The sequence below is a fragment of the Ambystoma mexicanum genome, chromosome 10 (genome assembly GCF_040938575.1).
Source record: "Ambystoma mexicanum isolate Mex_15411 chromosome 10, UKY_AmexF1_1, whole genome shotgun sequence".
Classification (NCBI taxonomy): domain Eukaryota; kingdom Metazoa; phylum Chordata; class Amphibia; order Caudata; family Ambystomatidae; genus Ambystoma; species Ambystoma mexicanum.
In genome coordinates, this window is record NC_090932.1 from 552,936,992 (window position 1) to 552,963,478 (window position 26,487).

General features: G+C 49.4%; 1 protein-coding gene across 11 annotated transcripts in view; it reads right to left on the bottom strand.

Annotated features, from left to right (window-relative positions):
• The window catches only part of SNED1 (sushi, nidogen and EGF like domains 1), a 3,218,914-nt gene that overhangs the window by 1,658,853 nt on the left and 1,533,574 nt on the right, over positions 1-26,487 (bottom strand). For all 11 annotated transcript variants that reach the window (XR_011276037.1, XR_011276036.1, XR_011276038.1 and 8 more), the window contains exon 10: positions 3,587-3,703. Coding sequence is in view for 7 of the 11 variants with exons in the window: in XM_069618133.1 (XP_069474234.1) it covers positions 3,587-3,703 (117 nt within the window). In the remaining 4 variants the exon portion in view is untranslated. The remainder of the gene's footprint in view (positions 1-3,586; positions 3,704-26,487) is intronic.

The window sequence follows — 26,487 nt, forward strand, 5'->3', positions numbered from 1 at the left end:
GAGTTTTCAACACTGCTGTATATAAGTGTGCAGTAAATACTGTGTGTTTATATATCCCGTCTTTCCAGTGAGGTTTATTGGTCTACCCGTTGGGTACGTTGCTGGCTAGCACCTTGACTCAATTGTAATTTGAAAACCTATCATCTACTCACTAGTAATTTGAAGCAGTGCCCAGCGCTCTTTTTTTTTTTTAAATATGTTTATTTTAAACCAAGGCAAGGTACCAAAGCTTATGATAATTGCAACATGCAACTTGGCACATACTCATTCCCCTCAATATCCTCACACCCCTCACCCTCCGCTGCCCTTGATACGGGTGTGCTTCAAGTTTGTGTTTCACTGTGTCCACCTTGATTGTGCTTTCTCTTCCAGGTGGCGTTCTGGTCCCCCAAGGCTCACCGGGCATTAATGGGTTTGAAGGTCAGAGCAGGGAATCTCTGGTCATATTCCAGCACGGGAGCCCAGATGTTCTGGAATCGGTGGAGGATTCTGGCTTTTGCAGCTGTCACTTTTTCGGCGATCAAGATGTCACATAGTTTCCCCCACCATTGGATCATCGAGGGGCCTTCCGGAGCTTTCCAGAAGCGAGCGGTCACTATTTTCCCCGCCAGGAGGCATTGGGTTAGTAGTTTGGCTTTGTTTCCAGTGCGTGGGTAGAGCCCGGGGATCGGGGTTCCCAAGAGAACGGGCTCGGGCTCAAGGGGGAGTGGAGTTCGGGTAATCTGTTAGATGGCCGCTAGGCATAGTTTCCAAAACTGTTGGACCTTCGGGCACGCCCACCACATGTGGAAGAAGGAGCCCAGTCGGCCACATCCTCTCCAGCAAAGGGGGTCGAGAGAATGGTTCATGTGATGGAGCCTGAGGGGGGAGTAGTACCAATGCAGTAGAACTTTATACGCGCATTCTCTGTTGGTGACGCAAGCGGACGCTGCGTGAGTTTGTGTCCAAATGTCCACCCAGGCCTGGTCTTCCAGCGGGTGTCCCATGTCCGGCACTTTGTGGCCCGAAAGTCCCCCAAAAATAGTCTATATAGAGTGTATATTCTGCCTCCTGCTGGGAGGTCCTTGAGGGCTAGTTTGAGGGCTGTAAGGGGGCACGTAGCTGCTTGGAGGGTTTGCGGGTGTGAACACCAGTGGCGTAGCTGAAAGTATGTGAACCTGTCTCTCTCCTGAAGTTGGAATCGCTCCTTACATTGCTCAAATGTGCAGGGGAGGGCACCCTCATAAAGTTGGTCCAAAGTTTCAAGGCCTCCCGCTATCCAATTCTGGAAGTTTCCCGGATGTGTTACGGGTGAAAAAGTTGGGTTATGGAAGATAGGAGATAGGGGGTTCAGTCCCCTCAGGATTCCCTTATGCCTCAGTGCCCAGTCCCGGGAGGCCAGAGTGTGTTTAGTTGCCAGAAGGACGCCCTCCCAGTGTTCTCTAAGGGCGGGCGGGATGTGCGGAAGGAATCTGAGGGGGAGCGGGAGCCGTCATTGCTCAAGTTCCACCCATCTTGGGCAGTCGGAGACTATTTGCCAGGCGCGGATGTGTGCTAGTTGTGCTGCCACACTGTAGGCCTGTAGGTCGGGGACCCCCAGTCCCCTGAGTCTTGCGTCCCCTAGTAGTGTCTTCCAGGGGATTCTAGCTTTTTTGACCTTCGAGATAAACTGGAGCATCTTCTTCTGTAACTCGTTGAGGTTGGGCGCTGGGATTGCTACCGGGAGGGATGAGCAGGCGTAGAGGAATCTTGGTAGAAGATTCATTTTACAGGCCGTTATGCGACCCATCAGGGAAATTTCCTGAGATGTCCAGCGTTTCAAGTCGTCCTCCAATTCCCTGAAGAGCTTGGGGAAATTAGCTTGAGATGTGTCCCTCGGGTTTGCAGGAATCTGGACCCCCACGTAGGGGATGGACTTTCTCTTCCATACAATTGAGCACATTAGGATCAGGGCCGTCCGCTCCTCCGGGGAGAGACCTATGCTCAGAGCCACCGATTTGGTAAAGTTAATGGTGAAGCCGGTGACCTTGCCATAGCTGGCTATTTCGGATAGGGCATGCTGTAATGAGGTGCGGGGTTCCGAGATTGTGCGCAGCACATCACCACCCCTCTTTTTTAATATTGTATAAGTCTGCCAGGTGAGATTAAATCAGTTCTTTTAGGGGAAAGTATCCGACACACACTGGCTAATGTATGTCGGTAAACAAATAATGCGCTCTTAAGAAAAGACAGCATTAGGTCTGGGAAATGCCGATATCTGTTCTAGAGAAAATGTTCATCAAGTAAGTATAAACATGGTAACAGCTTCACTTTCAGTCACAGACTCACCAGCTTACCCAAAGCTGTGAATTTTATTGTCTCAGCCAATCAGAGCAGCTCTTGGCCGTCATCTAACCTTGCTGGGAGCATTAAAGACCACAGTATGCATGCAATACAATCACTGGAAATCGAGAGAAAGTCAGGAAAAGGGCTGAAAAGAGAGCAATATATGGGCTGCAGGGATTGTGTGCCGCCAATGAAAAAAAATCGAACACTGCATCAGCGTCTGCAAAGACAGCATCTCCAGAGATCAGAAGCTGAAAATTTGACAAGTCGGTGTGTTATCACAGGCCTACTGCTGCAGACATAAGTTGTATGCCACGTGTTGTGGGCTTCATTTTCACATGGAACCAAATCAGTGAGAGCTTAGTTGATTGTGTGCGTTGAGCTCCACTAAGACCACATTTGAGCGTTGAGCTGCACTAAGACCACAAACCAGTGAAAGAGACTGAATAGTTGATATGAGCTTTGAACTAAATGGACAGTACGAGTCAGTGAGAAACGGCGAGGTGTTATTACATTGAGCATCACACAGTGAAAACATGTGGGAGACAGCCATGTGAGTTTAAAGTTCACTGGTTACCATGAGCCAATAAGAGAGTGGGATAGTTTGACATGTGGTCCGAATCCCAAAAAATCATTAAGCAAAGAGAGATTATGGGAATTATGTGTTGTAAACTCTAAATCAGTTTGTATTTCCAGCCAGCAAGAGGCCATAAAACTGCAATCTGAGAATACAGAGCATCTGAGCATCACCAAGAGTCTGACCTACAACCACATAAGTGGGTTGAGCCAATTGGCACCCCCAGTTGGGGGGCAGGGCTGTACGTATACGTTTAATATGGACTGACCTTTTCTAGACAAAAAGGCAACCTATCGGTCACCTTGCATACAAATTCACCGACTCCATGTGCAAGTCACTGAACTATGGCCTATGAATTCATCCCAACCCACTAATTACTATCCCAAGGGCTTTATGAGGCAATATACATGGCAGAAGTGTACCTTGTAAGTCCAATGTAATATAACATAACATATTGATGTAAGGTCATTGGTTAATGCCCAAAGGCCTTGTCAGGTATTAACCTGGGCAAAGCTCTTTGTCCTCAATTGAGTCATCATCTTGAGGCTTCAAAACAAGTTCCAGATGTTATCATTCATGAAGTGCTAACTCTAGATTCTTAGCAATTATGGAGCATTAATGTTGATCGTTTTAGTGTATACGATATTTCACCAAGGACAATGACGGCCTTTAGCATGTTCAGACTGAGCATTTATGATGTCATACCTATCTCGCAGTGCTTTCCAGAAAATCCTTGAGGGCAGTCACATCTGTACTTGCCGATGTAGTGGAAACAAGTCCCTCCATTGTGACATGGTAGAGAGGTGCAGGGGTCAGGCTTTCCTGCAATAAAAAAAGAGACATGACTGAATGAAAGGAAATGGTTTAAGAAGAATGGGATGCGAGTGCCAATGCCAGACACTATTTATTTTTTATTTATTGGTTATTTGTAATGTGCACTATACAGCAATGTGGTTCAAGGCGCATCAAGACAAGGGATGAAGAAAAAAGGTATAAAACAAAAACAAAAATGTTCTTAAAAGGTATTGAAACATTTGGAAAGTGCAAGTGTTATGGCATGAGAGCAATTGAGAGGGGGTGCAGGGGAAGTACAGGAAGGGGGTAGAAGGGAGGAAGACAAAGAACAACATTCTGTCTAGGTCTTGAGATGATTTGGAATGTGCAAGTGCTGAACATGAAAAAGGGGGAGGGGAGGAAGGGCAGTGCAGGATGGGAAGAACGTGAGCGATACATTACATGCAGAACAAGTTAAAAATGTACAGGAACAAGTAGGTAAACTGCATTAAGAAAAACCAGAAATGTAATTATGACAAGCAGGTATGAGTGACTGCAGACTGGAAAAGCTTCGCCTCATGTAATAAAGAGCAACCTCATGCATGCAGATATGCAATTATGACAAGCCGGTATGAGTGACTGCAGACTGAAAAAGCCTCACCTCATGGAATGAGGAGCTACGTCAGGCACGCAGAAGGCAGTACAAACAGGAAGGTGAGGTATTACAGTAAAATTAAAGAGGGCTACATGTGGAGTGAAGAATGGAAGCTGCAAGTACATGAGAAATAGAGCAGCAAGGCTGAGAGATGGTCAGAATCAGGAGATTGCAGTAGGTAGGAGTGCAAGAGCCACCAGGCACAATATAAGGGCTGCATACCGTGGCAGGCCTCACCACATAAAAGGATGGCCACATTAAATATATAAGGCGACAAGGCAAGATCAAACAGTATGCTAGGTGCACACTTGGGAGAGCAAAACCACATGGGATTGAGGCAGCAACAAACAGATTGGTATACATATCAAGAAGGACAGAAAAAAGGTAGTAAAACAGTTTAGTAGCCATGCCTCACGGGGCATAATGCAGTAAGTGGCTCAGAAGAGAAATCTGGCCGGGGTCCAGGTGTAGAGGCAATCTGAAGTTATCAAAGTTAAAGTTAGTGGCATATGCAGAAGACAGCTCTGAGATCAGGATAAGGTGCGTTCAAAAGCAGTCAACGCTGCAGAAATGTCGCAGGTGAGGAGTAGTGTAAATTAATCAGAGAATGAGGAAGCACCAGTAGCAGCCAAGGGAGCGAACCTGTGGGAAGGATATCCAGCCTTCCTTAACTTATGTGTAGCGTGGCACAGCAACGAAGTGACACATCAGGTGGCATGCCAAGGATGAAGCGGGTTGCAGTGGGATCATCAGGGTAGAGAGGAAGAGAGTAACGCACCAACCAGCCGAAAGCCCCGGACAGGCCCAAACAGGCAATGGGCTTTATAAGGGGGCTTTGGAAGGGGATGCCGGCTTACAACAAAGCAGCAATTTTATGCAGGCATCCTCCAATCGAAGGCAAGGACAGGGTGCCATAGATGCAGCTGAAGATAGACGAGAGTCGCAGGTCGCATCCAGCCGGGGACTCGTTGGTTGGCGGCAGGAGCTGGTGGCATCTTAAAGGGAGCAAGTGCTCCATGGTTTTAAAGTAATTTTGATGTACTTTTCAGCATCCTTCTGTCATGCAGTGAGCTGCAGGAGGAGGTCGATGCCTCACTGCTTGATGTTGCTGGAGGAATGAGGGCCCAGACAGGCAATAGGCCTTACAAGGGGATGCCGGCAAGCCTGCCGGCTTACAAAAAAGCAGCAATTTTAAGCAGGCATACTCCAATCGGAGGCAAGGACAGGCTGCCATAGATGCAGCTGAAGATAGACAAGGGTCGCGGGCTGCCTCTACCCAGGGACACATCATTAGGAGGCAGGAGCTGGCGGCCATCTTAAAGGGAGCAAGTGCTCCATGGTTGTAAAGTAATTTCAATGTAATTTCGGCATCGGCCTCCTTCTGTCGTGCGGTGAGCTGCATGAGGAGGCTGATGCCTCACTCTTTGATGTTGGTGGAGGAATGATCCCCCCTAGTAGGAAGCACACTGTGCCACGAAGAAAAAGAGCATACAACATGTGGTCAAGAGAAAAAAAGGCTGATGGAGTTGAAGTTGGCCTAATAGACCAAAAGAAGAAAAAAAACAAGAAAGGAGTTAGGAACCAGGAGACACATTGCATGATGCTACAACTGAGAGTCCAGCATAATATGCATCAAGGGACTAAGTGAAGGTAAAAGGTGTTATATTAATAGAGAAGGAAAGTAAAGATAGAGCTAGATGAACCAGCAGTTGCACTGTAACAGCAGAAGTAGAAGCCACAACTTGCGACAGGGTGAAGGAAAACAAAAACATGCATAGGGACAACATAGAACCAAGAATGTAAGCTTTAAATGTACTGAGGAGGAACACCAGAAAACCAATAACAAGAAGGAATAGATGTTCATAGTGACCACTGAACAGGTCTATGGGAAACATATATAGGTGTAGCTGGGGCACATAGTATTGGGCAATGAGGAGTAAGGTATAGGTGTTGCTTGGTTTCACCCATGGGCACATGAGACGGGAGGGGGGTAAAGATGTATTTGGGAGATAAAAGGATCTTAATAACATAGGTATGTGTATAGCTGGGGAATACAATAAAGGAGAACATGCCAAGGGAGTTATATGTGCAGCTAACAGCAAATGCATGTGCTAAGTTATAGGAAGAGATAGCTATGCCCTGGGGGCACACCATGTAGCCCATAGATATAAGGTATGAAAGAAAAGGCTCAATCTATGTGTAGCTAGAGGACAAAGTGGTGGAGCAGGAGTAACCAGGGAATGGTACTGTTAGGAGGTTGCTGTATTAAACCAGAGTAAATAAGATAAAAAGGCACAGCTAAGCAGAACACCAGGGGACTAGGAGGAGAAGAAAGGTAAACTCAGCCTTTCATCCTTCTGAGGTTGATTAATGAGCACCACACACCGTGGGTCATAATAAGCAGCGCTCAGATGCCTGAGGGTTCGCAGTACTATATAAATGCTAAATTATTATTATTATTATTAAAGGTACCCTTTAGGTGTACAATAGATGGCTTGGAGAAGGAAGGTATGTGTACAGATATTGAATATGCTATTTGAGGTGGCCAATTAACACAAAAAAAACAATATATATATATATACATTAATGAACTAAAGGATGTATGTGTTTTCAACAAGATCACTTCCCTCATTTGCACATTACTTGCACATTTTTCCCGTGGTCATTTTGGTAAGAAATTATCATTTTTAAATTGGGGGGGTTCCCCTACCCCCAACTAACCCATCCCCCACCACCTCACCCTGTCATTGACCATCCACAATCCCCCAACATAGTGTATATAGTGTATATATACATGCATATATACACTAGGGCCCCTCTGGCGCCTTTGACACCCAACCCCCTCAGGTGCTCACATTGTTTACCCCCCTCCCCTGCGACTGCTACGCGTTGGACTCAGCGACTTGGGCGCTTGTAGGGATACCCACCAAGGAACCGCTTTGTTCAAACCCCACACACCCTTTGGGGAATCCAAAAGTTGGACAGTATACCAGCACAGTTGGAGTAATGTGGGACAGAATGACAGCAGACCCATCTCTTAGAGCATACAACGACCCAAAGTCGAAGCATTATGGTATCGTCACTTACACAAGTTCATCACATAACTTAATCAGTTTATATCAGTTAAGACACTTCCAACGCCCTTAGGAATTGTAGATGTGGACCGGGTACCATCAAAGTTGGGTTCATGTGGGATGGAGTGACATCAGACTCATATGAAATGTTACACAAAATCGTCCCTTATACACTTCATACACAACTTCATCAGTGTATGAACTCCAGTGAATGGACTTCAAATGCCTCAGGAATTGCAGTTTGGACAGTATACCATCAAAGTGGGGGAAGGAACAAGTTACTTACCTGTAACTGTTGTTCTCCAGCATGGGTCTGGCATGGATTTGCATGCTCATGAATATTCCCTGTTGTCAGGCCGGGAATCCTCGGTATAGAAAAAAATCAGTATCAGTTTCGTTTCTGATCTGTCTTTCTTAGTAGTAACCAATCACTGGTCTCTGGGTCATACTGCCCCCAGCCAATGACTGCCCTCTCCCTAAGCCCCGCCTTCGGCAGCAATCCTCAGATTTGGTAGCACGTAAAGTGGCAGTATGAGCAAGTGAAGAGCCGCAGAGGGGTAGGCGGGAGGGTTCGCATGTGAATCCATGCCAGACCCATGCTGGAGAACAACAGTTACAGGTAAGTAACTTGTTCCTTCTCCAGCATGGGGTTTGGCATGGATTCACATGCTCCTGAATAAGAGAATACATAGCAGTACACACATGCAACCATGGGAGGTGGCAACAGGCTCAACATTAAGCAATACAACAACTCAACATTAAGCAACTCTTACCGCCTCACCAGGCTCACCTTAGGCAAACAGGTTGCGCAGCACTGCTTGGCCGACCCTGGACTCCTCCCTGGAGTCCCGATCGACGCAGTAGAATCTTGTGAAGGTGTGCGTAGACCTCCACGTCGCAGCCCTGCAGATGTCCAGCAGGGGCACACCAGACAGGAACGCTGTGGTAGCAGCGATCGCTCTGGTCGAGTGGGCTCTCGGACGGCCGGGCAGCTGTCCGAGAGCTGTCGGTTTGGCAACCGGTGACAGTGCATGATGCAGCCGGAGAGCCATCTGGAAATGGAAGTCTCCGAGAGAGCCTTCCCTTGATTCACAGTCCCAAAGTTCACAAACAGCTGTGACGGCTTCCGAAAACTCTTTGTGAGGTCCACGTAGAACTTCAGCTCTCTAGCTACATCCAGCGAGTGCAAAGTCCTCTCGGCCGGCGACGAAGGCGACGGGAAGAAAACTGGCAACACCAAGGGCTTGTTGAGGTGTAAGTCCGATGGCACCTTGGGCATAAAGGATGGGGGTGTCCTCAGCACCACCCTCGTGTCATGAAAAGTCAAGTATGGAGGCTTGCAAGATAGGGCCTGGATCTCTCCCACTCGTCGTGCGGAGGTGATGGCCACGAGGAAAGCTGTCTTCCATGACAGGAACTTCAAAGGCGCCAAATGCATAGGCTCGAATGGGGCCCCCATGAGCTTGGTCAGCACCACATTAAGTTCCCACGCCGGGGCAGAAGCCTTCACCGGCGGGAATGATCGGAATAGTCCCTTCATGAATTCTTTCACCAGGCGATGAGACGACAAGGACGCCCGACCCGTCGTCCTGGTATATCGGGAGATTGCAGCCAGATGTATTTTGATGGAGGCGTGAGCCAGTCCAGCTTTGGCCAGCGACAGTAGGTACGGCAGTACTTGAGGGGCTGTAATCCGCAGAGGGTTAATCTTCTGTGCATGGCACCAGACAGAGAACCTCTTCCATTTATGTCCGTAGCACTTGAGAGTTGAGGACGCCCTGGCCTTTGCAAGAACCTCTCTGCAGTCGGCCGGGATGTCGTACCCTCCAAACTCTAGTGCTGCAGGAGCCAGGCCTGCAAGTTCAGCGACTCTGGGTTGTGATGAAGAATGGCGCCTCCTTCTCTGCAGAGAAGGTCTGCGTCCGTCGGCAGCTTGACTGGTGGGGACGTTGACAAGTCCAGAAGGTCCGGGAACCAGATCTGTCTCGGCCACGCCGGTGCGACGAGGATCATCCTGCACCGGGACCTCTTGAGCTGGTTGATGAGCCGGAGCATTAACGGCAGCGGAGGGAACGCATAAAGAAATAGGCCGTCCCAGGGGAACGAGAAAGCATCGCCCATGCTCCTCGGCTGGGGGAACCTGCTGGCGAACCTCCGCCACTTGGAATTCGTCGTGGTCGTGAAGAGATCGATTTGGGGTTCGCCCCATCGTCGGAAGAGTCGATCCACTTGATCCTGGCATAGTTCCCACTCGTGGCACGAGCGCAGCTCCCTGCTGAGTGAGTCGGCGATCGTGTTTTTTATTCCTGCCAGATGAAGAGGCACCAGAAACATCCCTTGGGCGACGGCCCAATGCCACAGATCCTGGGCTTCCTTGGATAGGGCCGGGGACCTGGTTCTGCCCTGCTTCCGGATGTAGAACATCGTGGTGGTGTTGTCGGTGAAGATCCTCACCACCTTGCCCTTGAGGGATGGAAGAAAGGACCTGAGGGCTCAGAACACCGCGCAGAGCTCCAAGATGTTGATGTGGAGAGACTTCTCCTCCGGGAGCCAAAGGCCTCTCGCGTGAAGATCTCCGGAGTGTGCTCCCCAACCTTCCAGGGAGGCGTCCGTCGTCACCGTCACCTGGTGAGCTGGGGTCTGAAAGTCCGTGCCGGCCGACAGATGAGAGCGGGTACCCCACCACCGGATCACCTGACGGAACGTCTCATTGAGAGGGATCCTGTCCTCGAAGCTACCCGTCGACTGGATCCAGCGGGCGTCGAGGAACTCCTGTAAGGGTCTCATCCGAAGCCTGCAAAGGCGCACCAGATAAATGCATTAGGACATCATACCGAGGAGGGACTTGATAGATCTTACCCTGGCCATGTCCGTGGCCAGCAGACGCTGCACCTTGCCCAGAATGGTCCTGGTCCTTTCCTCCTACGGCGAGGCCAGCCGTGCCACTGTGTCGAGCTTGGCTCCCAGGAACAGGGCGACTTGCGACGGAACCAGGTGGGATTTTGGAAAGTTGATGGAGAATCCCAGGTCCGTGAGCAGCTGGACGGTCTTCGCACTGTGCTCAACGGCGAGCTCCCTTGTCCTTGCCCGGATGAGGCAGTCGTCCAGGTAGGGGTAGACGTGGATCCCCTGTAGGCGCAGCCGTGCCGCCACCGGTGCGAGGCACTTGGTGAACACCCTGGGTGCCGACTTCAATCCGAAAGGGAGGGCCTTGAACTGGTAGTGCCGCCCTTGGACCATGAACCTGAGGAACATTTGGTGTCTTCTTAGAATGGGGATGTGGAAGTACGCATCCTCCAAATCCAACGACGACAGGAAATCGCCCGCCTCCAGCTGTCCCAGCACATGCTGGAGGGTGACCATACGGAACTTCTGTGCCTTGATGTACTTGTTCAGTCGTCGTAGGTCCAGGATGGGGCGCTATCCTCCTGTCTTCTTTTTTACAAAGAAGTACCTTGAGTAAACTCCGGAGCCCCGAAGCCTCTTTGGGACGAGCTCGATGGCACCCTTCTTGGGCATCGCCCTTACTTCCAACAGTAGTTGAGGGACGTGATTTTCCTTCCGGGCCACGGGTGGAACGCGAGGGTACTTCTTCTGAAACTCGAGGGTGTGCCCTTGGGCCAGGGCGTCCAGCACCCAACGGTCGGTGGAGATGGACTCCCACACGCTGACGAACCTCGCTAGCCGGCCTCCCACCGGGGTGCTTCGGCGGGGGCCCGACCCCATGGTCAGTTCAATCTTGTTTGGAGGCTGCCTTGCCCCCTTGACCTCCTTGTCGACGACGACGGGCACCACCTGACTTGCCGCGTCCCCTGTAGGCTTCCTGGGATGAAGATCTTGCCGCTTGGCGGTAAGTGGAGGAGCCACTGCCGGATCCGTTGGAGGCACCTTGTCTGCCTCCGGAGCTCCGAAAGGACGGCCGTCGTTGTTGGAGCACTCCCAGTGCCCGGGCAGTCTCTGTGTCTGTCTTGATGGCCTGAAGGGACTCATCAACCGCCTTCCCAAACAGGTTGTTCCCGTCGAAGGGCATGTCCAAGACCTTGGTTTGTACGTCCTCGCGGAAATCCGTGGTCTTGAGCCATTCCGTGATGGCGTGGTCCGAAGCGATCTCCCCCTCCTGTAGGATTTCAAGGGCCTCAGCCCTTTTGGCGTCCGGAAGGAAGTCTAACAGAGGGGTGATTTTGAACCACAACTCCCTGTCGTAGCGGGCTACGATAGCCAGGGCGTTGGCCGCCTTGATAGTCGTCGCTGCGGATGAGATGATCCGTCGCCCCATCGTGTCCAACTTCCTGCCCTCGCCATCTGGCGGGGAAGTTGATGTCGAGGCCGATGACCCCCCAGCTTTCTTCTTTGCTGCCGCCGAGACGACCGAATCCGGGGTAGGTTGTGCCCGAAGGCACAAGGGGGCAGCGTCGGGGACCCGATACTTCTTCTCGTACCGGTCCCTCTTTGCCGGCGCCGTGGCAGGGTTCTTGAGGCGGGCGAGCCCCTCATCCCAGATGTCATCAAGAAGCGGTACAGCAAGGACCGTCTTCCCTTTAGCCTCGCGCCGTTGGTAAAGGAACCCTTCTTTCTTCTTTTCTTCTGGGCAGAGCTGAAAAAGCTTGGATGCCCTGGAAATCATGGCATGAAAGGATCCAATCTTGTCGGGCGGGGATGCCCGAGCAGCGGGCGACGGGGGACACGTCCCGTCGTCGCCTCCGTCGTCATCTGTACCTGTCATAGCCGTGTCCGTGCCTGTATCATCCCTGTGGGTAGTAGACCGGGGGAAAGGCAGAGCAGGCCGCAGAGGTGGGAGAGGTGGCGTAGGATGCGTCCTCCTCCTCTTATCGGTGGACTCTCCGAAGGTCCTGGCTCCGGCTCCCCCGTCGGGTCTGGCTCAGGTACCTCCGTCAGGGGAAGGGGCAACCTTCTCCTTATCTCCGAGCATAAGGACTGAATCGCTGACAAAATGGCCGCCGAGGTGTCTTGCGGCGCCGGAAACGGGCGCGAGGGCTCTTGAGGAGCGTTGTCGGCGACACCCTCGCTCTCGTCGTCGCCCTCGTCGGGATCCCTCCCGATGGGCTGGGCCTCTTCCACGACTTCGATGAGCTCTTCTTCTCCAACGAGGACTTCGTGGGGGTCTTCTCAATGGGCCTGAAAGACGACTCCCTCCGCGGTGGCAGGGAAACTCTGGGTCCTGAGGGCGCCTCCACTGGTGTAGCCTCCACAGGCTGAGCCAGGGCCGCGGCGAAATCCTCAATCGAGGTCTTAGCAGGGTGAATTAAGGCCATCGCCACCTTCTGGACGCCTGGGGCCTTCACCTTGGGGGGAGGGTCCGAGCCTCGCTCCCCCTCTGCCGGAATCTTCGAGATCGACCGGGGCCTCTCCAGAAGCTTCGCCTGGTTCTCGGACTTCCTCTTACCCGAGCCAGAGCGTTGGCTCGTGGTTGATGGCGCCGGGGAGGATGCGCCCTGCCTGGCAGCCAAGGAGCCCGACCGTTCGGCGCTCCCGGTGCCCGCGGACTCGCAGTGCTTAGCCTTTTGTTGGGCCCCCGTCGCCGGGGCACCCTCACAGGACTTAGAAGACAGCTCGGACTTCTTTTTCTTCTTCTCGCCTCATGAGCTCTTCCCTTCCAGCCAGTTGGCGAGACGGAGGTGGCCATCCTTCATGGTCCGCTCCGACATGTTCCCACAAAACGCACAGTCCTTCTCCTTGTGCGTCTTGTCCTCATGGAGACAGTAGAGGCATAACGAATGCTCGTCCTCCTTGAAAACATTCTGAAGCTGGCATCCAGGGCAGGTCCTGAACAGCTTCCCGGGCGTCGAGCTTCCTTTCTCCTGGGCCATGTCCGGGGTCGCCTCGGAACTTCTGGAATCCTCCAAAAGCGTAACTTGACGAAATCTTCACCTTTGAGGGGCGTAGAAAACTCTGAAACGGATCCCCGTTGATCGGATGTAGAAACGGTGGAGCTTGAGGCTCTATTTAACCAAAAAATGAGAAAAATCTCCTGAAAAAGCGCGAAAACGCAGCAAAAGCTCGAGAGCTAAAGCACGAGGACTCCCAACACTTGAACGTGCGGTAAAAATCTGAGGATGGCTGCCGGAGGCGGGGCTTAGGGAGAGGGCAGTCATTGGCTGGGGGCAGTATGACCCAGAGACCAGTGATTGGTTACTACTAAGAAAGACAGATCAGAAACGAAACTGATACTGATTTTTTTCTATACCGAGGATTCCCGGCCTGACGACGGGGAATATTCATGAGCATGTGAATCCATGCCAGACCCCATGCTGGAGAATTGTGGAATAGAAGGGCACCAGACCCATGTCTGTAGGATGTACAATGACCCAAAAGAAAAAAGAAAATTTAAAAAAAGAAAGCGTTACAAAAAAAGTTACACAAAATTGTCACTCATACACAACTATAGCAGTGAGTACACTCCAAACACCTTAAGAATTGCGGATTTTGGACAGCATATCATTGAAGTCGACTAAATGTGGAACAGAATGACACAAGACCCATGTCTGTAGGACAAACGTTAACCACAATTTCAAGCATTATAAAAAACATTACAAAAAATGTTACATATAAATGTTGCATGAAACCGTCACTTATGATTTTATATAAATAGGATACATGACTCACCGTAATCGTATTTCTGATTCTTGTATCTGCTTAGATTCACATGCTATGCATAGGCCGACATCTAGTGGTAGCTGCAGCGTATTACAGTTTTTGTTTTTGAAACTCAAAGGGACGTCGACCGGGTGTGCCAGTAATATTATCCCTACTGTACCCATGGTGCTTCAAGCATCGAGGTCCCTCAGATTGTTTTGTTTCTGACATGAGGTTGCATGAAGTGTAGCGTGAGTACAGGTGTAGTAAAGCAGATTTATAACAGGTGAAGCCCAGAAACATCTATGTACCTTCTACTCCACAGGGGAGGAAGGGTGGGCGCATGTGAATCTAAGCAGATACAAGCATCAGAAATACGATTACAGTGAGTAATGTATCCCTTCTGAGGCTTGTGGAATCTGCTTAGATCACATACTGTGCATAGATTAGCAAGCAGGGCTTGGAGAAGTTGGTGGGTTGTGAGAAGGTACGGCGGCGAATAGATGTTTTAGCATTGCTTTTCCCACCTGGGAATCTGATTTAGAATGTGTGTCAATGCAGTAGTGCTGAGTGAAAGTATGGATAGAGCTCGATATAGCTGCTTTGCAAATGGCATCTAGCGGGACATTTGCGATAAAGGCCAAGGTAGCTCCTGTACCCCTGGTAGAGTGAGCTCTTGGCATGAAAGGCAGAGTTTTATTTGACAGAAAGTAGCAGAGCTGTATGCATCGGACTATCCATCTGGAGATGGCGTTTTTGGAAACGTGGTCTCCTTCCCTGCCAGGAGCTATGGAGACAAACAAATGGTCTATTTTCCTAAGCGGTCTTGCCTTGTTTATATAGTAAAAGACCGCCCTCCTTACATCGAGTGTATTGAGTTTTTTCTCAGCTGGGCTTGACGGATTTTGAAAGAAAGCTGGTAGTTCGATGGACTGATTGACATGGAACTTCAAAAGGAACTTAGGGGAAAACCTAGGGTGTGTTCTTAATACCAGTTTGTCTTTGTGGATGACAAAGAAAGGGTTTTGCACTGGCAAAGCTTGTGGTTCACTGACTCTTCTTATGGAGGTGATAGCCATTCGAAAAGCCGTTTTGTATGTGAGGTGTTTAAGACTGCATTTATGCATAGGCTCGAAGGGGGGTCCTATGAGGTTAGCAAGTACTACATTGTCAGACTCTGGTGCTTCCACCCTCCCTTCCTCCTCACCTTGATCTTCTGCTGAACTATCGAGCATCTCCGTCTTCTTTTCTTCTCCTTTCTTTCTTCTTTACTTCTCCCTTTTTGTCTTTCTTTTCGTGCAAGTAAGGGTGCTCTCCTGTGGAGGCCACGTTGCCGAGGTCTTGGAAACACCTGGCAGCGAGGATTCCGTGGGAGCATGCCCCTCAAGGAACAGGGAAAAAGCCTCCTGGCTGAATAAACCCTGTGAGGATCCTGGAAGTCGACAGAAGTGAGCTCCTGCTAAATGTTGAAGGTTTATGCTGATTGGAATAACAAGTGTCCCGTTCCGGTGATAAACAGGATCCGTGATAAGTAGTCAGCTGTGATGGTATCCAAAGGACTACACAAGCCAGAATGGTCCGTGAAAGATCCATTGCGGCAGTTCAGAGTGTAATTGAGAAGGTTGGATGAAGGAAACTGAGAGGACCAACCCCCGAGAGAGAGAGAGAGGGGTGCACTGACTCAATGACCGGTATGAGATCTGGAATGAAAGAAACGAGAGATAGGAAAAGGAGATACGAGCAAGTACGCCAGGGAGAGACCCAAAAAAAATTGTCCTCCAAGGGATGCAGGAGACAGGAGAGAGCTACGAGCGAGTTCCCCCGGGGCGAGACCCAGGAAAGAATGCCCAGCCAAGGGAAGCGGGAGACAGGAGAGAGAGAGAGAGAGACCCCAACTAGCGGGTAACCTAGTGGAAGACAGGAAAGGGTGAAAATATGTAGCATGGCAAAAAAGCCGTGAGCAGAAAACAAGGATAAACACAGAGCGGAGACAAAGGAGGGAACGTTGGCTCCAAGGTAGAAATCACACGAGCGGCAAACCGACTAAGTCGTAGGTTGCAACGCGCCGGCTGCAACACACTGCCACAGGATATAGCAGCAGCGGCCATCTTGGAATAAACTAGACTGCTCACTAGAAAATGTGAGGAAAACATGTCGGCCCGCTAGGCATGACAATATGTCCACTCTTTCTCGAGGGTCCCCCAAGTTTGTCTGGATGCTGTCGATGAAACCTTCGGATGAGCAAGGGTGTGTGCAAATGTCTCTCAGGTTCCCAGGTGCGCTCTGCATCGGAATATCCCTTCCAGTGTACAAGATATTGTAATACCCCTCTTTTGTACCTGGAATCAATGAGGCGAGACACTCGTATTCAGCTGGTTTCGATGGAGGAGAGAAATTGGCCTTGGGGATCCGTCGGTTGTAGGGATCTGGCTGGTACACCTTGAGAAGCGAAGTATGGAACACCAGGTAAACCCTCTTAAGGTAGGCTGGTAGAAGGAGACGAAAAGCTACGGGACTGATGTTGGCGGTAAAAGGGAAAGGTCCTAAATACAGAGGAGAGAACTTCCCCCTATGCACGCAATGGGGCGGGTACTTAGTCGATCCCCGGACACGTGTTCCTTCTTTCCAAGGAGGATCAGGGAGTCTTCCCTTGTCAGCCCATTTCTTGTATCTTCTCCTACTGTTTTCCAATGTCTATTGGGCTTGTTTGTGAGTTTCTTTGAGGGTGTCCAGCAGATGGTCTAAAGAAGGCATCCTGGTAGAGACTGCGGTGTTGAGCAGAATGTGTCAGGGGTGATAGCCATAAGAGCAAAGAAAAGGACTCATTTTAGTGGCTGTATGGATCGCGTTGTTATAGGCAATCTCTGCTAAGGAGAGGAAGTCATACCAATTATCTTGTCTCTAACTACAGAAACACCAGAGGTATAGATCTAGTGTATAATTCAACCTTTCGGTCTGCCCATTAATTTGGGGGTGATACCCCGAAGAAAGAGCTCACTGTATTCCGATCTGACGGCAAAGAGAAGCCCAGAACATTGACATAAATTGCGAGCCTCTGTCTGATACTATGGTAGCAGGAAGCCCATGTAGGTGAACAATGTCTCTCAAGAGTACAGTCGCCGTCTCCGGTGCGGTAGGGAGTCCTCATAGTGAAGAGAAGTGGGCCAATTTGCTGAGGGTGTCCACTGTCACCATTATAGCTTTGTAACCACTAGACAAAGGAAGGTCCACAACAAAATCGGTGGAAATGTGCATCCAAGATTGTGAAGGCACTTCACCCTGTTGCAATAATCCAAGAGGTTTGGTGGACTAGTTTGTATTGGTTGCACAAACAGGAAATGAGAATACATAGGATCGAACATCCTTATCCATGGTAGGCCACCAGAAGAGATGAGATAGAAGCTCGTTGGTCGCTTTCTGGCCCTTATGGCCTGCTGTGGGTAGATCGTGACACCATGTGTTACGCTCACCTGGCTCCCACAGGGGTGTCGAGCGGAACTGGACAGCCACGGTCTCCACCAACGTGATGCGTAGTGCAGAGATGACTGACTGGACTGGCCCACCTAGCTTCGTCTGCTTGACCCGTAGAAGTATTCTCCTAAAGACGGGGAAAGGGAATTAGCCACCCGTGGATTTGAGTATTAACACCTCACTGCGTCCCCACTTATCACTTCTGACATTCCCTTTCACAAAGCTCACCTTATAGTTTTGTATGATGAGCTCTCCATCCTGCGAAGAATGCAGGGGCGTGTTGATGGCCAGTTACTTCACTGGCTTCAGGATATTGGAAGAGTTCTGGACAAATCTTGGCTCCAAACCTCCGGGCGAAAGGCCGTAAGTATATAGTTCTAATGAGTTCAAAATGTCCGATTAATCACTCTTGTCCTATTCCTTGTTTCTTTTGCAGCTTAGACCCAAAAGATGATCGTCTTGTGGCAGCTGAAAGCGTTCAGGTAAGAGTCTGTGTTTTGTAACACTGTCCGGTAAATGATGCCAAGGTTTAACTTGCTGCTTTCTCTTTTCTTGCAGGTGCAGCGTAGGAAGATTTGGTGTGCTGGTGGATAATACCTCCTGCGGTAAAATCAGGTAAGCATATGGTGGCAAGAGATTGTCCTTGTTTGTTCCCTTGGCTCACCTTGTTGTTTTCTTGTCCCCCTTAGGCGCTGGAATGCGGCAACCAGGTGATGGAGACAGCATCGGATCATAGAGATGCTGCGAGGAACGGTGAGTATGGCGCAGCGCTGCTGCTGGCGATGCGACGCGTTTTAAATGAAGACTGTTTCTGGTTCGAAGATGCGCTGAATCCAAAATCAGGTAAGAAATCCAGTAAAGTTCTTGTTCTAACCTTTCTTCTTCTTTCCCTTCTTTCTAGGCGCTCTGGACTCGAGGCGGGCGTGGCAGGATGCTGAATGCTGACTGCAGACACGGTGAGCGTTACGCTGCTGGATGCAGAATAACGCGAAGCATGTGCTGCTCTTCGGGCGTGGTTTAAATAGCCTTCAAAGTAGTCCCAGGTAAGTATACATCCACAGCCACACCCGAGTAACAAAATAGTCCCTAAAATAAAATAGTCCCTTCAAGCCTCACATGGGCTTGGATGCTTGGATCCCTTGCAGCATGGTCTGCATCAGGTAAGTTTTAACATATGAGCCTGGCGCCTATGGCGCCAGGACTGATGTCCCATATGAGCCTGGCGCCATAGGCGCCAGGACTGTACCCAGATAGCCCCTAACAGGGGTTGCTGAGTTTGCTCCAGGTAACATGATGCCTGCTTTCGGGGTTGATGGACTTGGTCTGGATGCCTGGGGGTAGGCATCATGACAGCACTCCCCCCCAAGGCGCCTCCTAAAGTCGTTCCTCCCCTTGGCTTTGGTTTGTCTGGGAAATTAGGTGCATGAACATGGTCACTAGGTTCCCATGACGGTTCTTGTGGTCCGTAACCTTTACAGTCGATTAAATAAAAAAGTCTTGACTTAACCATTTTGGAATCCAGGATACTTTTCACTTCAAATTCGGGTTCCCCGTCTATAAGGACGGGGTCAGGTGGCTTGGTTAGTCTTGTCCCAGGTTGTACTGGCTTCAGAAGTGACACATGGAAGACGGGGTGAATTTGCATACTAGCAGGTAATTCAATTTGACGGCCACTGGGTTGATAATGGCCTTAATAAGGTAAGGTCCCAAATATATAGGGTTAAAGGTCCGCTTTCCTTTTAGAGGTATGTGTTTTGTGGCCAACCAAACTTGATCCCCAATTTGGTATTGTGGAGCATCACTTCGATGCTGATCAGCGTTTTTCTTGTACTTTTCTTTCGCATGTTTCAAATGTTCAGTTGCTTCCTTAAAAGCTTGTGTAATAGTAGCGTGCAGATGGTTCACTGCGGGCATTTCTAAGTGTTGAGGCGAGTCAAGTTCTGAGGTTCGAGGGTGGTGCCTGTATATAGTATAAAAGGGGCTTTGTCCAGTTCCAGAATGTACAGAGTTATTGTATGCATATTCGGAGATCCATAGAATGTCCTTCCAATTACTTTCAGTCTGGTGTAACATACAACGCAGTTACTGTTCAAGAGTCTGGTTGGTCCTCTCCGTTTGACCATCGGTCTGGGGATGGTGACTGGTCGATAACCTCACGTCGATTTGCGCCAATTGACAACATTTCTTCCAAAAATGTGAAATGAATTGACTACCTCGGTCAGAGACCAATACGGAGGGAAATCCGTGTATTCGAACAATGGTTTCGAGAAACTCCTTGGCCAGAATTGAAGCAGAAGGTAATCCCTTTAAAGGAATAAAGTGGGCCATTTTGGAAAAAAGATCCACAATAACGAGAATGGTGTTAAATCCATTACATGGAGGTAGGTCTGTAATAAAGTCTAACGATAAGGTGTGCCATGGTGTAGGTGGAATATCCAAGGGTTGTAAAAGGCCTGCCGGTTTTTTCTTCTGACTTTCGTTTTGGGCGCAAATGCCACAGGACATTACAAATGACTTTACGTCTTTTCTCCAGGTGGGCCACCAGAATTGTCTCTTTATTTTAGCTTCAGTGTTTGCGATACCTGGGTGCCCTTCCATCAGGGTGTCATGATAATTGGAGATGACCAGTTCTTGTAATTCCTTATGTGGTAGAAATAGACGCCCTTGATAATAAGGTAGGTCATTGATGACAGAGTAGTCTGAGCCTTTCTTTACCCAGTCCTGCAGGGCTGTTGGATCGAAGAGTTGTTGGATCTTTACCTGAATATCTTCTAGGGTTTGTAAAGTAGTTATGCCAAGAATTCTTTGTTCTGAAATTATAGGCACCAGCTCTGGGTTCGCATATGCTTCTTCCATTCCTATTCGGGATAAGGTATCTGCGTTGCCATTTTTACAGCCTGGTCGATAAGTGATCACGAAATCGAACTCGGCAAAGAACAATGCCCATCGAAGTTGGCGTGATGATTGGGCTTTGGCTGTCTTTAAATACTGCACGTTCCGGTGATCAGTAATTACAGTAATGGTATGCCTGGCACCGAGAAGATAATGCCGCCAAGCCTTGAAGGCGGATTTGATAGCTAATAGCTCCTTATCGTTAACCGCATAGTTTAACTCGGGTGCCGAGAACTTTCTGGACCAAAATGCTACTGGGTGAAGTTGACCGGTTTCAGGATCCTTCTGGGACAGGACAGCTCCCATGGCTAAACTGGATGCGTCGGTTTCAACTATGTATGGGAGTTCAGGACGAGGATGCTTTAATACAGGTGCAGACGTGAATTTCGCTTTCAGTTCTTGGAAGGCATTCTCAGCTTCTTCAGTCCACAGGAAGCGTTTGTTTTTTTGCAAGAGCGCTGTGATAGGGTGTACAACATGCGAGAAATCCGGAATTAATCTGCGATAGACATTAGCAAATTCAAGCATGCTTTGTACTCCTTTAACTGAACTGGGTGATGGCCATTTGAGAATTGCGTCCACCTTTCGAGAGTCCATTCGAACTCCTTTTGGACTCAGGATAAATCCAAGAAATTCAACTTCTGTAGTATGGAAAACGCATTTTTCCAATTTTGTATATAACTTGTGCTGGCGTAGTTTCTCAAGGACTGCACGAACGTGCTTCACATGGTCAGATTCTGATTCTGAAGAGGAGTACACTAGAATATCGTCTATGTATACGACAACACAGACGTCAATGAGTTCACGCAGGACATCGTTCATAAAATACTGGAAGGCTGCTGGTGCATTGCACAACCCGAAGGGCATCACCTGGTATTCGAATAACCCGTACTTAGTGCGAAAAGCAGTCTTCCATTCGTCGCCTTTCTTTACACGTACCAGATGGTATGCCCCTCGGAGATCTAATTTAGTGCAGATGCAAGCGTCCTTTACTTTGTCTAGTAATTCTGGGATCAGAGGCAATGGGTATCCGTTCTTAACCGTGATCTGATTTAAGGCGCGGCAGTCTATGCACGTTCTGAGGTCACCTTCCTTTTTTGGCACGAAGAACAAAGCTGAAGATGCAGGGGACTTGGATGGACGAATGAAGCCATTGGCAAGGTATTGGTCCAAGTATTGTCATAGGTGAAGGTTTTCGGGTTCCGTAAGTGCGTAGATCCTACTACATGGAGGTTGTGCACCAGGTATGAGATCAATTTGACAATCGTTATTCTCTTCTCTCGCCAATCAATACAAGGATTATGTGTTTCCAACCAAGGTATCCCCAGTATTATTTGGAACTGCGGGGCTTTGATTAAATCAAACACAATAGCCTCTTGATGCCCATCCTGACCCAATAATGTCATCTCTGCGGTGGAATGAGTTACAGGCCCAGAGCCAATTTCAGTTCCATCGACTGTGGTGATCACATCTGAAGTGGTCTTTCTGCAGAGAGGTATATTCATCCTAGAAGCCAATTCGTGGTCCACATAGTTTCCTATGGCCCCACTATCAATGTATGCCCTAACTGCGTGCAAACGTGATGGCTGCCTTGGATCTATAAGGACCATTGGTATGATGAAATGCTAGGTCTGAGTATCCTTCTTCAAGCTCGGCAAGCGGACCTCTACGCTTGTTGGGCGTGGTCGTTTCCCAAGTCAGGCTCCATATGGCTTTTATCAGCATCTCCTACCACCTTCTTGGGTGGTTTTACAGGGCAATCCCATAGAAAATGTCCCGAAGTTCCACATTATAGACATAATTGCATTTGCCGCCTTTTTTCTCTTTCCTTCTGTGTCAAGGGTCCTTTAACTCCTCCGATTTGCATGGGTTCTGAGGCATCTGTTCCTTTGGGGGTAGCGTTGGGTTTAACCAACACCCGGTTCTCGAAATTGGCTCGATCAGCCTTTTCGATTCTGAAGTCTGTGATCTAACTGGACCACTAAGTCTATATATTCAGCATAGTCTTGAGGTGGGTTCACAACTTGAGCCAAAACATCTTTGAGTTCTCCTCGAAGTCCCCGATGAAACAACGTAATCCGTTTTTCCTCAGGCCATCCAGTTTCCACCACCAACCTATTAAAGCTTGCTATGTAGGTTTGAAGGTCTTGATTACCCTGTCGTAGGGACAAAAGTTCGTTATCCAGGGCCTGTCCTTGAGAGTGCCGGGCAAATAGTCTTTCCATGCTCATTTGAAAACCCTGAAAATCCCGAAGAATAGGGTCATCCTGATTGACTAGTGGGACTGCCACTGAGATATGATAATACGAAGGCTACTTTGGCTTGATCGTTTGGAAAGGCTCCAGGTCTGCATAAAAAGTGCAAACGGCATTGGTTCATGAACACGGCGAATCTTTTCGGGTCCCCCGCAAAGCTTTCTGGCGGGGCTGAAGGGATATTGCCTGGTAAAATCACTTGCACAGGGTTGCTTGGTGAAACAGGGTTTGGAATCCCCCCGAGTCCCGGTAGGGGTGTTTGCCCCGCTTGGTTTTGCAGTAATTGTCTAGCAAGATCATCAGTGCGTTCCTTCGAAACAATCAACTCTCTCCTGAGTGTACTAGTTTCTTGTTGAGTGGCATGTACTTCAGCCCTAAATTCCCCTAACAATTGGGCCAGTTGGTCAGTTTCTGAGGTCTCCATGACACCCGGGTGAGAATTTGTAGGAAGGCTTCGTGTTCTGTTACGCTCACCTGGCTCCCACAGGGGTGTCGAGCGGAACTGGACAGCCACGGTCTCCACCAATGTGATGCGTAGTGCAGAGATGACTGACTGGACTGGCCCACCTAGCTTCGTCTGCTTGACCCGTAGAAGTAGTCTCCTAAAGACGGGGTGAGGGAATTAGCCACCTGTGGATTTGAGTATTAACACCTCACTGCGTCCCCACTTATCACTTCTGACATTCCCTTTCACAAAGCTCACCTTATAGTTTTGTATGATGAGCTCTCCATCCTGCGAAGAATGCAGGGGCTCTAACGCTCACCTGGTTCCCACGGGGGCGCTGGTCTAGTCTGGATTGCTGTGGCCTCTTCTAGCGTGATGCGCAGGACCCGGAACACCGATTGGACAGGACCTCCAAATCGTGCTTGCCTGGCCCGTAGGAATATCCTTCTGCAGATGAGAAAGGGGATTAACAGTCTACAGAATAGTGTGCTAGCTCCCCCCTTTCCCCCTTCGTTCATCTCTAACTTCCTCCAAACCCCGGTTTAAGCTCACCTTATGGTTTGGAAGGATGAACTCTCCATCCTGCTTCTGGTGCAGGGGCGCGCGTTCGTCCTGTTACTTCACTGGTTTTCAGAATGGCGCTGGCAAAATCCACTTGACTTTCCTGAGCGATGCGCCGTAAGTATGAAAGTTCAAAGTTCAAGTGAGGCCCCCTTTATGTTGTCTTTCTAACCTGTGATCTGTCCTTTATTTCAGGTGCAGAATGAAGGCGATGCGTCGAGGGGTTAAACTGCCGAGGTGAGTAGTGATGAGGGCGATCCCTCTAAATGTCCTTCTCATTCCCCAGAAATGTCTCTTGTCCTTTCCCCATAGGGGCCGGGGTACGGTACCTGCCAACGGGGCGGCGCCGACCCGAAATGTGGAAGAAAAGCCGGTAAGTATTATGGCTGTTAATCAGGCTTTCCTTCTGTGTTCCTTCTGCTCACCTTTTGTTTCTTCCTCTCTCTCCTAGGTGCAGAGATGTGGCGTCCGATGCTGACAGCCGCGATGGAGCCGGGAGATGTCGCGAGGACAGGTGACTGAAGCGTGGCGCTGCAGCGAGCAACGCGATGCTTTTAAATGGAAGTCTTTCTTCAGGGATGCTGGCGAGAAGATTCCGGATGCAGGTAAGAAGTTTGAAATAGTCCTTGGTTTTCACCTTTCTCTTCTCTTCCTTCCTTGCAGGTCTGCCAGGTTCGAGGCGGGCGTGGCTGGAGTCCAGGAGCAGGAGCAGACACGGTGAGCGTTAAGCTGCAGGAAGCAGAACAACGCGAAGCATGAGCTGCTGTCTGGGCGTGGCTTAAATAGCCTCCAAAGAAGTCCCAGGTATGTATCCTTCCCCAACTAGGTATGTATCCTTCCCTGGCCACGCCCGGGTGAAAAAATAGTCCCTATGAAAAAATAGTCCCTTTCAGGTCTCAGGGAGGCCTGAAGCGTGCAGCATGGTCTGCATCAGGTAAGTGCACAAAACACCTCCCTTTATGAGCCTGGCGCCTATGGCGCCAGGACTGATTTCCAACATGAGCCTGGCGCCAAAGGCGCCAGGACTGAGTCCAAAGAGCCCCTATAAGGGGCCGCTGGGCTTTTACCCGAGGGCATGATGCCTGCTTCCGGGGGTGCTGGGCCTGGCCTGGTGCTCCGGGGGTAGGCATCATGACAGCACTCCCCCCCAAGGCCCCTCCCAAGGTCGTTCCTTCTGGAGGTTTCGGTTTGTTTGGGAAATTCCGATGGAACCTTTTTACCAGCCGAGGTGCATGTACGTGATCACTGGGTTCCCAAGACCTTTCCTGAGGCCCGTACCCTTTCCAATCAATTAGATAGAAAAGTTTTGATTTTGAGATCTTAGAATCCAAAATGTTCTTCACCTCGAATTCAGGCTCCCCATCTATCTGAATCGGTTCTGGTGGCTTTGTTAATCTGGTTCCTGGGTGTACTGGTTTCAAAAGTGACACATGAAAAACGGGGTGAATCCGCATTTTAGCTGGTAGATCGAGCTTGACTGCCACTGGGTTGATTATAGCTTTGATCGAGTAAGGGCCTAAATACCTTGGATTAAAAGTTCGAGGCCCCTTGAGTGATAGGTGTTTGGTAGCCAACCATACTTGATCCCCTATTTGGTATGGAGGCGCCTCTCTTCGATGCAGATCCGCATTCTTTTTGTATTTCCCTTTCGCATGTTGCAAATGTGCAGTTGCATCCTTGAAGGCTTGAGTAATCGTAGAATGCAAATGGTCCACTGCGGGCATTTCAAGGCTCAGAGGTGAGTCCAAGTCTGAAGTACGAGGGTGATGTCCATATAGGGTATAAAAGGGGCTCTGACCAGTTCCAGAGTGTATCGAGTTATTGTATGCATATTCAGCCACCCATAAAATGTCCTTCCAATTACCCTCCGATTGGTGCAACATACATCGTAGATATTGTTCAAGGGTCTGGTTCGTTCTCTCCGTCTGACCATCGGTCTGTGGGTGGTGGCTGGTCGAGAGTCTTACGTCGATTTGTGCCAGTTGACAACACTTTTTCCAAAAATGAGAAATAAACTGGCTTCCCCGATCGGAGACTAGTATGGACGGGAATCCATGCAAACGGATGATATTTTCGAGGAATTCCTTGGCAAGAACAAAGGCTGAAGATAATCCTTTCAACGGAATAAAGTGGGCCATTTTGGAAAATAAATCCACCACGACCAGAATAGTATTGTAACCATTACAAGAGGGCAGGTCCGTGATAAAATCTAGTGACAGGGTGTGCCAAGGTGCTGGTGGAATGTCTAAGGGCTGAAGAAGACCGGCGGGTCTTGTCTTTTGACCTTTGTTTTGGGCACAAACTCCACAGGACATCACAAAAGATTTAATATCCTTTCGCCAGGAAGGCCACCAGAATTGTCGTTTAACCTTTTCCTCTGTTTTGGCAATGCCAGGATGTCCTTCCATCAGGGTATCATGATGACGGGAAATAACCAGTTCTTGCAATTCCTTTTCTGGCAAAAATAAGCATCCTTGGAAGTAAGGTAAGCCATCCTTGACTGAAAAGTTAGACCCCCTTTTGATCCAATCCTGCAAGGCTGAAGAGTCCAGGAATTGTTTCACTCGTGCTTGAATGTCTTCAAGGGTTTGTAAAGTGGTTATCCCCAAAATTCTTTGTTCGGGAATTATCGGCAGAGGTTCTGAGTTTGTGTCTATTTCTTCCATTCCAATTCGGGATAGAGCGTCCGCCTTACCATTCTTATAGCCGGGGCGGTAGGTGATTACAAAATCGAACTCAGCAAAGAACAAAGCCCATCGGAGCTGTCGAGACGATTGAGCCTTGGCAGTTTTTAAATATTGTAAATTTCGGTGATCAGTGATCACGGTGATGGTATGCCGGGCGCCGAGGAGATAATGCCGCCAAGCCTTAAAGGCGGACTTAAT